The sequence below is a fragment of the Chiloscyllium plagiosum genome, unplaced genomic scaffold (genome assembly GCF_037043375.1).
Source record: "Chiloscyllium plagiosum isolate Xiang-an unplaced genomic scaffold, Cpla_swu_hap1 HiC_scaffold_9, whole genome shotgun sequence".
NCBI classification, from domain to species: Eukaryota; Metazoa; Chordata; class Chondrichthyes; order Orectolobiformes; family Hemiscylliidae; genus Chiloscyllium; species Chiloscyllium plagiosum.
In genome coordinates, this window is record NW_028270147.1 from 101,699,126 (window position 1) to 101,711,799 (window position 12,674).

Consider the following 12,674-nt stretch of genomic DNA (forward strand, 5'->3'; position numbering starts at 1 on the left):
AGGTTTACCAGGATGCTGCCTGGACTTGGAGGACTTGCCTTATGAGGAGAGGTTGACTAAGCTCAGACTTTTCTGTCTGGAGAGGAGGAGGAAGAGAGGTGACCTGATGGAGGTATACAAGATAATGAGAGGAATAGATAGTCAATAGCCAGAGACTTTTCCCCAGGGCAGGATTGACTGGTATGAGGGGTCATAGTTTTAGGATATTAGGAGAAAGGTATAGAGGGGACGTCAGAGGAAGGTTCTTTACAGAGTTGTCAATGCGTGGAATGCGTTGCCAGTGGTGGTGGGGGAAGCAGAGTCATTAAGGACACTTAAGCGACTGCTGGACATGCACATGGATAGCAGTGAGTTGAGGGGTGCGTAGGTTAAGTTTATTTTTTATATTAGGATTAATCCTTGGCACAACATCATGGGCCAAAGGGCCTGTTCTGTGCTGTACTTTTCTATGTCAACCCTTAATTCCCCTACTGATCCAGCGTTATGACGCGGAGGTCGAACCCCGCTGCTAATTAAAACTAGAGCACCCAAATAAGCTCATCTTGCCTTGTAATCTGTTAAAAATATGAGTGAGTGAAAGTCCCTGAGTTACACTGTTTAAAGAAAAAAATAACATTTTTCTAACTCTATAAGGTCACCTCTCAGCCTCCAATGCTCCAAGGAAGACAGCCTGTTCAGCCTCTCCCTATAGCTCAAATCCTCCAACTCTAGCAACATCCTTGTAAATCCTTTTCTGAATCCTTTCACGTTTCACAACATCATTCCGATAGGAAGGAGACCAGAATTGCACGCCTAACCGATGTCCTGTACAGCGGCAACATGACCTCCTAACTCCTGTACTCAATCATTTCCCTAGCTTCCCACAGAGTTCTAAGGTATACCTGATCAGGTCCTGGGGATTTTAAACACACTTTTATGCGTTTCAAGACATCCAGCACTTCCCCCTCTGTAACATCAACATTTAATCCCATAGAATTCATCAAATTATCGGTGTAAATATACTTTAAATGTTTTACCAGCTGTTAAATTTGAATTTGGAATATAATGATGATAATGCATTCATACCATTGCTTAGAAGTGGAACCCTTTTAACTACGCCAATGGTACTGGGTGAATCCTGTCTGTCTTCATGATGGCAAGTGTCTAAAACCAGGAGTCATAGTTAAAGGATAAGGAATAAACCTTTTTAATGCAGAAATGAAGTGAGCTTGCTTCACCCAAAAAGTGGTGGGCCTGTAGAATTCACAACCACAAAATGATTCAGGCCAAAACATTGTTTTTTTTTCAAGAAGGAGGTACATAGAGCTGTTGTTGCTAACGTATCAGTGAATATGAGGGGGTGGCAAGATTTAGGGTGTTGAGCTTGATGTTCAGCCATGAATTGAATGGCAGGGCAGGCTGGAGGGGTCAACTGGCCTACTCCTTCTATCTTCTATGTTTTGATGTCCCTCCTACCACTCACCCACACACTGCCCCCCACTGGTTGGTTTTCATATGTAGTTTGATGGCATCAACACTACACCACTGCAAACCTCTCAGTTGCTGGTATGACATTCATGGATGGGCACAAACTTTATCAAGCTCAATGTCTGGAAGATTGAAGCCACTATTTGGTTTTCAAGAGCCAACTCCATTTCTGAGTTCATACTGCCAATCCTGCCCCTAGCAGCCATCTGGGAGCAGGTCAGACTATTGACAGCCTTGCATAACGCATGAATAAGCCTCTGTCAATGAATCCATTCTGTTACTGAGACTATTTCCTCATCTGTAATATCACTCAATTCTGACATTCTTCTGTTGAATCTCTCCACTGCATTCTTATTACTTCAGGACTCCAAGCAAACCACCTGGTTTCAATTTCTGTAAACTGTAAACTCAAAACCTTGCTGCACCTTGTACTGGCACTGACCAAGTTCCATTTACCAATGACCCTATGCTCATTGATCCTCCTGAGTTCCAATTTGTGCAATGCCTTGATTTAAAAATCCTGTCTTATTTGTAGAGCCCTCAAGGGGGTCGCCCCTCCCTATATATATGTCCCCAGTGCCACAACTGTCTCAGATGTTGGTGTTCATTCTGGTGTCTTGCACCACCTGAGCTAAACTGTTTCAGCACGAATGCTTAAGTTTTCAGGAGGCTGGACGCCTTGCAGTTACCTTCTCAAACCTCTTCATTGCACCGGCCTTTGCCCCTCTTAGATGTACTTCAATATCTCCCTGTATTTTGGCCATCTATCCTGTCATCGCATTATATTGTTTGGCATCACATTAGCTTTATTGCCCTCTGCTCATGGGGAAATTGTTCTACCTACCTACCCTGCCTGTGCTGTTCAGAACTTCATACACCTCAGATCCCCTTAGCCTTCTCTTCTGTACAAAAAACTGCCCCAGCCTGTCTGGTCTCTTCATAGCTCATAGCGCCATCACAGGTAATATCCTCGTGAACGTCTTCAACACCCTCTAGTGCAGTCATATCCTCCTTTATAATATGGTGACCAAAACTGTACGCAGTAGTCCTGTGGTGGCACGGTGGCACAGTGGTTAGCACTGCTGCCTCACAGCACCAGAGACCCGGGTTCAGTTCCCGCCTCAGGCGACTGACTGTGTGGAGTTTGCCCGTTCTCCCCGTGTCTGCGTGGGTTTCCTCCGGGTGCTTCGGTTTCCTCCCAAAGATGTGCAGGTCAGGTGAATTGGCCATGCTAAATTGCCCGTAGTGTTAGGTAAGGGGTAAATGGAGGGGTATGGGTGGGTACGCTTCGGCGGGTCGGTGTGGACTTGTTGGGCCGAAGGGCCTGTTTCCACACTGTAAAGTAATCTAATCTAACTAATGCTATATCCAACTCCACCATTATCATCACTGCTCTTATTATCAATGCTATGACTAAATATTCCATATTCCATGGTGAATGGTAGGGCCTTAAGGAGTGTTATGGAATGGAGAGACCCTAGAGTTCAGGTGAAAGTGGTTCTCTGAAAGCGGAGTCACAGGTGGACAGGGCGGTGAAGAAGGCTTTTGGCACACTGGTCTTCATCAGGCAGGGCATTGAGTGTAGAAGTTGGGAAGTTATGTTGTGGTTGTACAGGACGTTGATGAGGCTGCACTTGTATTGTGTTCAGTTTTGGTCGCCTTGTTTATAGGAAGGATATTATTAAACTGGAAAGAGTGCCAAAGAATCTTACAAGGATGTTGCCAGGAATCAGTGGTCTGAGTTAGGGAGAGGTTAGAGAAGCTAGGACTTTTTTTCTTTGGAGCATGGGAGACTGATGGGGGATTCTTATAAAAGTACATAAGATCATGAGAGGTGTGGATAGTGTGAATGTATTTGGTTTTTTTCCCCAAAGTTCGGGAATGGAGGACGAGCAGGCATCAGTTTAAGGTGAGAGGGGAAAGAATAAAAGGGATTATGAGGGGCAACCTTTTTTTTTAAATACAGGGTGGCACGCATATGGAATGAGCTGCCAAGTGGAAGTGGTTGAAGTGGGTACATTAACAACATATAAATGGCATTTAGACAGATGGATAGGGAAGATTTAGAAGGGTATGGGCCATGTGCATGGAAATGGGGTTAATGTGGTCAGCATAGACCAGTTTGGGCCAAAGGGCTTGTCTATGTGCTGTAGGACTCTTATAGACTGTGCTATAGGACTATATACCTTCTTAGCCACCTTATTGTATCTGTCCTGTTATCTTCAAGGATCTATGGACATACACAGCAACGTTCCTCTTGTCCCTTGTGCTCTTTCATGGGTCCTACCTTTCAATGTGTAGAATGCTGCTATTTTAGTCCTTCCAAAATGCATCCCCTGTCACCTTCGAGGTCATTAAGTTGTGTAGCTTTACCTCCTCCAGCAGAGTTTCTATTATGAGGTGAAAAGGTAAATGTAAAAGCATTAGTGTTCATTTTTGCACCATAGATCATCTTTCTCCTTTGTCCACAGCTGAATTGAGGTAAACAACTCATCTTCAAGTCTTTTCTGACACCTTTTGTTAAAATGCCTATGTAATGCAGGTTGTTCAGAAGCCTCTGGGAGTGCAGTTCTGTGCCCAGTAAGGTTGTCCATTTTTAAAAGATACAGAACGTCAAGAAAATGTCATAGTGAATATCAGTGGGATCTTGGGATTTCCCTTCCTGTCCTTTGGGCATGATTCAGGTCATTTTCACATATCATATGTAAACAAAGAAAAAACAGTGGCCCTAGATTTGGCCCTTGGGTCACTGGCAGTTAGCCTCTGATGTGAAGTGTAACCATTTTTCAACTATTCACTGTTTCCTGTTCCTGAGCTAAATCCAAGTGTTTCATAAGGTTGTAAAGTTTGAGAGGATACTGTACCTAACTACTAGAACATGGGATTAGAACATAGAACATAACAGCGCAGTACAGGTCCTTCGGCCATCTGTTGCACTGACCTGTGGAATCAATCTGAAGCCTATTTATCCTACACTATTCCATTATCATCCATATGTTTATCCAGTAACCATTTAAATGCCCTTAGTGTCAAGTCTACTATTGTTGCAGGCAGTTCATTCCATGCCCTAATTATTCTGAGTAAAGAACATACCTCCTGACATCTGTCCTATATCTATCACCCCTCAATTTAAAGCTATGTCCCTTCGTGCTAGCTATCACCATTCGAGGAAAAAGGCTCGCACTTCCCGCTCTATCAAACCTTCAGATTATCTTATGTCTCAATAAAGTCACCACTCAATCATCTCTCTAACGCAAACAGCCTCAAGTCCCTCAGCCTTTCCTCATAAGACCCACTGCCCATACCAGGCAACATCCTACTAAATCTCCTCTGAACCCTTTCAAAGCTTCCATATCCTTCCTATAATGCAGTGATCCGAACTATATGCAATACTCCCGAGTGTGGCCACACCAGAGTTTTGTACAGCTGCAGCATGACCTAATGGCTCCAAAACTCAATCCCTTTACTAATAAAAGCTAATACATCATATGCTGCCTTAACAATCCTATCAACCTGGGTGGCAACTTTCAAGGATCAATGTACATGGACACCGAAATCTCTCTGCTCATCTACACTACCAATAATCTTGCCATTAGCCCAGTACTCTTTAGAACATAGAACATAGAAGAATACAGCGCAGTACAGGCCCTTTGGCCCTCGATGTTGCGCCGATCCAAGCCCACCTAACCTATACTAACCCACTATCCTCCATATACCTATCCAATGCCCGCTTAAATGCCCATAAAGAGGGAGAGTCCACCACTGCTACTGGCAGGGCATTCCATGAACTTACGACTCGCTGAGTGAAGAACCTACCCCTAACTTCAGTCCTATATCTACCCCCCCTTAATTTAAAGCTATGCCCCCTAGTAATACCCGACTCCATACGCGGGAAAAGGTTCACACTGTCAACCCTATCTAACCCCCTAATCATCTTGTACACCTCAATCAAGTCACCCCTAAACCTTCTTTTCTCTAATGAAAACAGCCCCAAGTGTCTCAGTCTTTCCTCATACGATCTTCCTTCCATACCAGGCAACATCCTGGTAAACCTCCTCTGCACCCGTTCCAGTGCCTCCACATCCTTCCTATAGTATGGCGACCAAAACTGCACACAATATTCCAGATGCGGCTGCACCAGAGTCTTATACAACTGCATCATGACCTCAGGACTCCGGAACTCAATTCCTCTACCAATAAAAGCCAGTACGCCATATGCCTTCCTCACTGCACTATTTACCTGGGTGGCAACTTTCAGAGATCTGTGTACATGGACACCAAGATCCCTCTGCTCATCCACACTACCAAGTATCCGACCATTAGCCCAGTACCCCATCTTTTTGTTATTCTTCCCAAAGTGAATCACCTCACACTTAGCTACATTGAATTCCATTTGCCACCTTTCTGCCCAGCTCTGCAGCTTCTCTATATCCTGCTGTAACCTGCCACATCCTTCCTCACTGTCAACAACTCCACCGACTTTCGTATCATCCGCAAACTTGCTCACCCAACCTTCTAACCCCTCTTCCAGGTCATTTATAAAAATGACAAACAGCAATGGTCCCAAACCAGATCCTTGCGGAACACCGCTAGTGACGGCACTCCATGAAGAAACTTTGCCATCAACTACTACCCTCTGTCTTCTTCCATCCAGCCAATTCCTAATCCAAACCTCCAACTCACCCTCAATGCCATATCTCCGTATTTTCTGCAGTAGCCTACCATGGGGAACCTTATCAAATGCCTTACTAAAATCCATATATACCACATCTACCGCTTTCCCCTCATCAACCTCCTTCGTCACCTTTTCAAAGAATTCAATAAGGTTTGTGAGGCACGACCTGCCCTTCACAAAACCATGCTGACTATCCTTGATCACATTATTCCTATCCAGATGTGCATAAATCCTATCCCTTACAATTCTCTCTAAGACTTTGCCCACAGCAGAAGTGAGACTCACCGGCCTATAGTTACTAGGGTTATCCCTACTCCCCTTTTTGAACAAGGGAACCACATTTGCTATCCTCCAGTCTTCTGGCACTACTCCAGTAGACAAAGAGGACATAAAAATCAAGGCCAATGGCTCTGCAATCTCCTCCCTTGCTTCCCAGAGAATCCTAGGATAAATGCCATCAGGCCCAGGGGACTTATCTATTTTCACCTTTTCCAGGATTTCCAACACCTCTTCTCTACATACCTCAAAGCCATCCATTCTACTTATTTGTGACTCAGTATTCACATCGACGACAATGCCCTGTTCCTGAGTAAATACTGAAGAAAAGTATTCATTCAGTGTCTCCCCAATCTCTTCCGCCTCCACACGCAACTTCCCACTACTATCCTTGACTGGACCTATTCCTACCCTAGTCATTCTTTTATTCCTAACATACCTATAGAAAGCCTTAGGGTTTTCCCTAATCCTACCGACTAAGGACCTTTCATGTCCCCTCCTTGCTGCTCTTAGCTCTCTCTTCAGGTCCTTCCTGGCTACCCTATAACTCTCAATCGCCCCAATTGAACCTTCACGTCTCATCTTGAGATAGGCCGCCCTCTTCCATTTAACAAGGGATTCCAATTCCTTATTAAACCACGGCTCCCTCGCACGACCCTTTCCTCCCTGCCTGACAGGTACATAATTATCAAGGACACTCAATAGTTGCTCCTTGAACAAGCTCCACATATCATTTACACTCTTGCCTTGGAGTCTACTTTTCCAAGCCACACATCCTAAGTCATGCCTCACCGCATCATAATTTCCCTGACCCCAGCTATAACTCTTGCCCTGTAGTACACACTTATCCCTCTCCATCACGAGTGTAAAAATCACCGAATTATGCTCACTATCCCCAAAGTGCTCACCTACCTCTAATTCTAACACCTGGCCTGGTTCGTTACCCAGAACCAAATCCAGTATGGCCTCACCTCTTGTTGGCCTGTCTACATATTGTGTCAGGAAACTCTCCTGCACACATTGAACAAACACTGACCCATCTAACGAACTTGAGCTATAGCTTTCCCAATCAATATCAGGAAAGTTAAAGTCCCCCATAACAACCACCCTATTACTGTCACTCATCTCCTGAATCACCTTCCCTATCCTTTCTTCAATGATTCTAGGACTATTAGGAGGCCTGTAAAAGACTCCTAACAGGGTGACCTCACCTTTCCTATTCCTAACCTCAGCCCAAACTACCTCAGATGGCAAGTCCTCATCCATCGTCCTTTCCACCACTGTAATACTATCTTTGACAAGCAATGCCACACCTCCCCCTCTTTTACCCCCACCTCTGACCCTACTAAAACATTTAAATCCTGGAACCTGCAACAGCCAATCCTGTCCCTGTTCTAGCCATGTCTCCGTCATCGCCACAACATCGAAGTCCCAGGTACCAACCCACGCTGCAAGTTCACCTACCTTATTTCGTATACTTCTTGCATTGAAGTATACACACTTCAAGCCACTTTCCTGTTTACAGACACCCTCCTTGGAAATTGATGCCATGTTCCTAACCTCCCTACACTCCAGGCCCTGCACCCTGAAGCTACAATCTGGGTTCCCATGCCCCTGCAGAGTTAGTTTAAACCCCCCCCAAGAGCACTAGCAAACCTCCCCCCAAGGATACTGGTGGTGTAGACCATCCTGTTTATAGAGGTCCCACCGTCCCCAGAAAGAACCCCAGTTATCCAAAAACCGGAATCCCTCCCTCCTGCACCATCCCTGTAGCCACGCATTTAAGTGTTCTCTTTCCCTATTCCTCGAATCTCTATCACGTGGCACGGGTAACAAACCAGAGACAACAACTCTGTTCGTTCTAACTCTGAGCTTCCAACCTAGCTCCCTGAAAGCCTGTAGCTGCGTCTTTATTTCTGTAGCTGCGTCTAATGTGAATCACCTCACACTTTTCCACATTAAACTCCATTTGCCCCCCTCAGCCCAGCTCTGCAGCTTATCTATGTCCTTTTTGTAACCTGTACTATCCACAACTCCACTGACTTTAGTGTCATCCTCAAATTTACTAACCCATCCTCCTATGCCCTCATATAGGTCATTTATAAAAAGGACAAGCAGCAGTGGCCCTAAAAACAGATCTTTGCGGTGCCCCACTAGGAACTGAACTCTAGGATGAACGTTTCCCATCAACCACCATCCTCTGTCTTCTTTCAGCTAGCCAATTTCTGATCCAAACCTCTAAATCACCCTCAATCTCATGGCTCTGTATTTTGTGCAATAGCCTACTGTGCGGAAGCTTATCAAACGCCTTACACAACTGTTTTACTCTCATCCACTTGTTTGGAACTCAGTAAGGTCTGTGAGGCAAGACCAACCCTTCACGAAACTGTGTTGACTATCCCTAATTAACTGATTCCTCCCTAGATGATTACAAACCCTCTATCATAATCCTTTCCAAAACTTTACCCACAACCGAAGTAATGCTCATTGGTTTATAATTACCAGAGTTGTCTCTATCCCCACTTTGGTGATATCTTCCTTGGAATTAATTAAAACATGTAGCTGGCATCCCAACAACATTTGTTATCCTCCAGTCTTCTGGCACTATTCCTGTAGACAGTGATGACATAAAGACCAAAGGTTTCTAGCCCCTCCCCAGCAAACCCCAAAAAAAGAGAACTTGAGGTGTCTACTTAATTTCAGCACAATGCTTAGCTTTTTATATGTTCCAGTGCAGTGGTAAGTCTGTGCTGTTTAATCCAGTTATCTTGTGATGTGTCAGAAAGAAAACACATTCCCAATCATAGGATTGTCATCGATGAGACCAAATGTTGTAGCCTGTGTAGAGTGTTGTTTTTTGTCTGTGAATTGCTTTGTCTGTACAAGCAAACTCAAATGTATTATATTCAGTTGTGTGGCTGTTGGGTTAAACCTTTCTCTCTTTTTTTAACCAGCAGGAATCGAATGTCCTAATAGCAGCGAACAGCCAAGGCACAATAAAGGTGAGCAGACGCCAAGCAGAAATGGGCAAGTGTCTCCCAGCCAGTGATCAAAGTGTGAACAGCACGTTTACATTTTGACTGGAGACCTTGAGAACAGTTTCAAGAGGAATTTTGTCTGATTTTGATGGCTGCGAGAATGTAACTGGTACCTGATTGTATAGCGAGCAGTTTTAGTTTGTCTTCCCTTAGAGCGATTTCTCACTGTGACCCTGTGTTCATATTTTCAGGTCCTGGAACTCGTCTGATGGGAACCAGCCAGCTGATGCCACACCCCCTTGATCATCAATTTGTGATGCCTTCCTTGGAATTGATTAAAACATGTAGCTGGCATCCCAACCTCCTGTTCATCATGATCCTTCACCAGCGGTGGCATATGCCAGGACTGTGAGACCATCCATGCTCCTTGTGGGAGCAGGAGCTCGAAGGAATCATTGACCAATCTGTCCACAAACTGAAATCTCAGCCCAGAAAGGAGCTTGCATTTTCCATAGCACGGCGGGCCAAGTATAACTGCAATGGTGTAAAGTCTGTCTTATCTTTCCAAGATATGATCACAATAACCGGTGCAATTGGATTCCCAAGGGACAGGGCTAGAGAAACAGGAGGGAGTGCCACCCCAGTCTGTTTCCATTCAGAAGCACTTTGCCCGGGAGCCCTGATCAGGTTTTGGTTTCCGGGCTGCACTTCTCTTCTGGTGGTGACTGCGTTTGAAGTCATTATTCTGAACCTGATTGCTCTTGGAACTGGTCACTGAGTGTGAAGTATCACCACGGCATGTTTTCCTTCAACATGTGTCAGTGTTGAATGAGTGTGTTCTTCGTCGACACTATCTTCTGTGAAACAGGCAGCAATCAGAATAAACTACTCAAACTGTAGTGATGCTGTGGAATCTCTACTATCTCTTGGGCTTTAAACATATCAAACTGGTGCAACACTTGAGGTAATGTCTAACGACAGAGCATTGCTAGATGACTTGAAACTGTTGAAGGAGGGCAGTTTTCACCAGGCCGACGGCTCACGATTCCTGACTGAGGACGGTGCAATGGGCTCTACCTGTGGGGTTAGGTCAAAGACCCCTCACTGATGGGGGAAAATGGGATGAGGGCCCCTGATGGGGGGAGTGGTGGCAGAGCAGAAGAGACGGATGAAGGGCACCCTGAGTGTGGGGCAGTGGGAGAGTGGAGAGATGGAGAGGAGAAGGTGGGACAATGGGCTAGGAACTTGGTGTATGGTGTTGGGAATGCGATGAGGCAGATAGGGCAAGGGGCAAATGGGTTGAGGGGCCCGTGACTGGTGGTGCCCAGGAGGGGGAAGAGGAGATGGGCAAGGAATGTTAGTGGGAGACATCTGACAGAGGTTCCTGATTCGGGGTGGGATGGGGGTGATGGGGGGGCGGGGTGGAAGTGGAGCTGCAAACGCACCGTTGTGATTTGTAACTGCCCTATTTCATTAGCACTGTCAATGTGGCCTAGCTCAGCGTTGGAGCTGTGTATTGACCCCTTGCCTTTCAGCTTCCCGATGCTCAGAATTAAATATTGACCTCTAACTCAGTCACCAAGCTTGGCTGGACCTGCTCCCTGGGGCTAAACCATGTCACAGTCCAATGTTTAATTTGCATTCTCCATTGTGTTATGTTTCTTTCAAACCAAATAATAAACCTCTAAGTGTAGTGTTGGAACATGAAACTTCACTTATCGATTCAAACCCTGCACTTTGATTGCAACCTTTGTACATTTTTCACTCTCTTGGCTTGTTTCTATTCATTGACCATCATTAAAGGATTTTTCAAGTTTGTTTCTTATGATGTTTTTCCTGATGGGAGCTGCCTAGGCTCATCTCCCTTAATCCCTTTACTCAACAAAAATGGATCTGTCTCAGATGTAAATTTAACAACGGATCTCTCACCCACAGCCATGAGTGGGAAAAGTATCCCAGACATCTACCTTCTTTTGTGTGTAATTCTCACAATTCCTCTAATTCCAGAATCTCCAACCAGTGGAACTTGTTTATCTATTCTATCTTTTCCAGTTAATATCTTGAGTACTTTGATCAGATCACCCCTTAACGTTCTAAATCTGAGAGAAATCAGGCCTCATTTCTTTAATATATTATCTCCTCATAACCCCATAAGTCCAGGTATCATTCTTGTAAGCATACATTGTAATCTGTTCAAGGCCGGTCTCTCCTTCCTAAGATGTCATGTTTAAAGCTATTAAAACTATTATTATGCTTTGCTACCTATTCTGTACAACTACATTCCCTGAAAAGAGTGACACTCATTCTGTAAGGTCCCTCAACAACCTTGACAATGAATACTGGTAGATATTCCACAATTGTAACTGGGACTATAGTTTGGTTCTTTGTGGCTTGAGCTCCTTGATTAACTATGGTGGCTGATCTCTATCCTATTTAATCTGTATCTGCTTTGGTGCCTTATCCTTTGTTATGCAGTTGTGTAGAATAATTGTGATTTAAAAAGCAGTGTGTGGGCTCCCTTTAAGATATAAAGTGTTTTTTTAAGTTGGAGATTTCACACACAATTTTTAAGCTCTCTTTCAAAAGACCCATCACAAAATACTCAGCTCAAAATACTCTCTGAAGAATTATCAGCCAAAAGGCATTTTATTAGATTCCCAAGAGTGTGGAAACAGGTGCTTTGGCCCAACAAGTCCACACCAACCCTCCAAAGATTAACCCAGAGAGATGCATTTCCCTCTGACAAATGCACCTAACACTATGGGCAATTTAACATGGCCAATTCACCTGACCTGCACATCTTTGGACTGTGGGAGGAAACCGGAGCAAACCCACGCGGACACAGGGAGAATGTGCAAACTCCACACAGTCACCCGAGGCTGGGATTGAACCTGGGTCCCTGGTGCTGTGGGGCAGCAGTGCTAACCACTGAGCCGCCACAATTTGTGATTTGAGATCAGCTGTAGGAAGATTGGAGATAAAGCAGGGAATACAGATTGTGAGAACTTGGCGACATTAAGTTTTAATTTATTCTTAATAATTAGATTTATATAAGTGTTAACAGCATACATATTAGAATTTAGTTCAGTAAGGGAATAGATAGTAATTAGAAATTTATTCCATTTTGTTAGTAATTCTGTTAATTTGTTTACTGTTGGAGTTGGATAAATAAATTACTTATTAATTATAGTGTGGGTAAAAGGATTTCATTTCATTTATCCCCCCCTTTGTTATACAGGAGTGGTTAAGAGATAGGTCAGACCCCTTGTCACACTGTT

The 12,674-nt window shown here is 44.4% G+C and overlaps 1 protein-coding gene across 2 annotated transcripts in view; it reads left to right on the forward strand.

The window, feature by feature from the left end:
• cop1 (COP1 E3 ubiquitin ligase) overlaps positions 1-11,214 on the forward strand; it is a 109,847-nt gene extending 98,633 nt beyond the window's left edge. Inside the window, exons 19-20 of one of the 2 annotated variants that reach the window (XM_087990941.1) lie at positions 9,373-9,420; positions 9,648-11,214. In XM_087990941.1, coding sequence (XP_087847067.1) covers positions 9,373-9,420; positions 9,648-9,665 — 66 coding nt within the window. In that variant the 3' untranslated portion in view covers positions 9,666-11,214. The remainder of the gene's footprint in view (positions 1-9,372; positions 9,421-9,647) is intronic. The other variant, XM_087990942.1, reaches the window with a different exon arrangement.
• Positions 11,215-12,674: the final 1,460 nt, after the last annotated feature.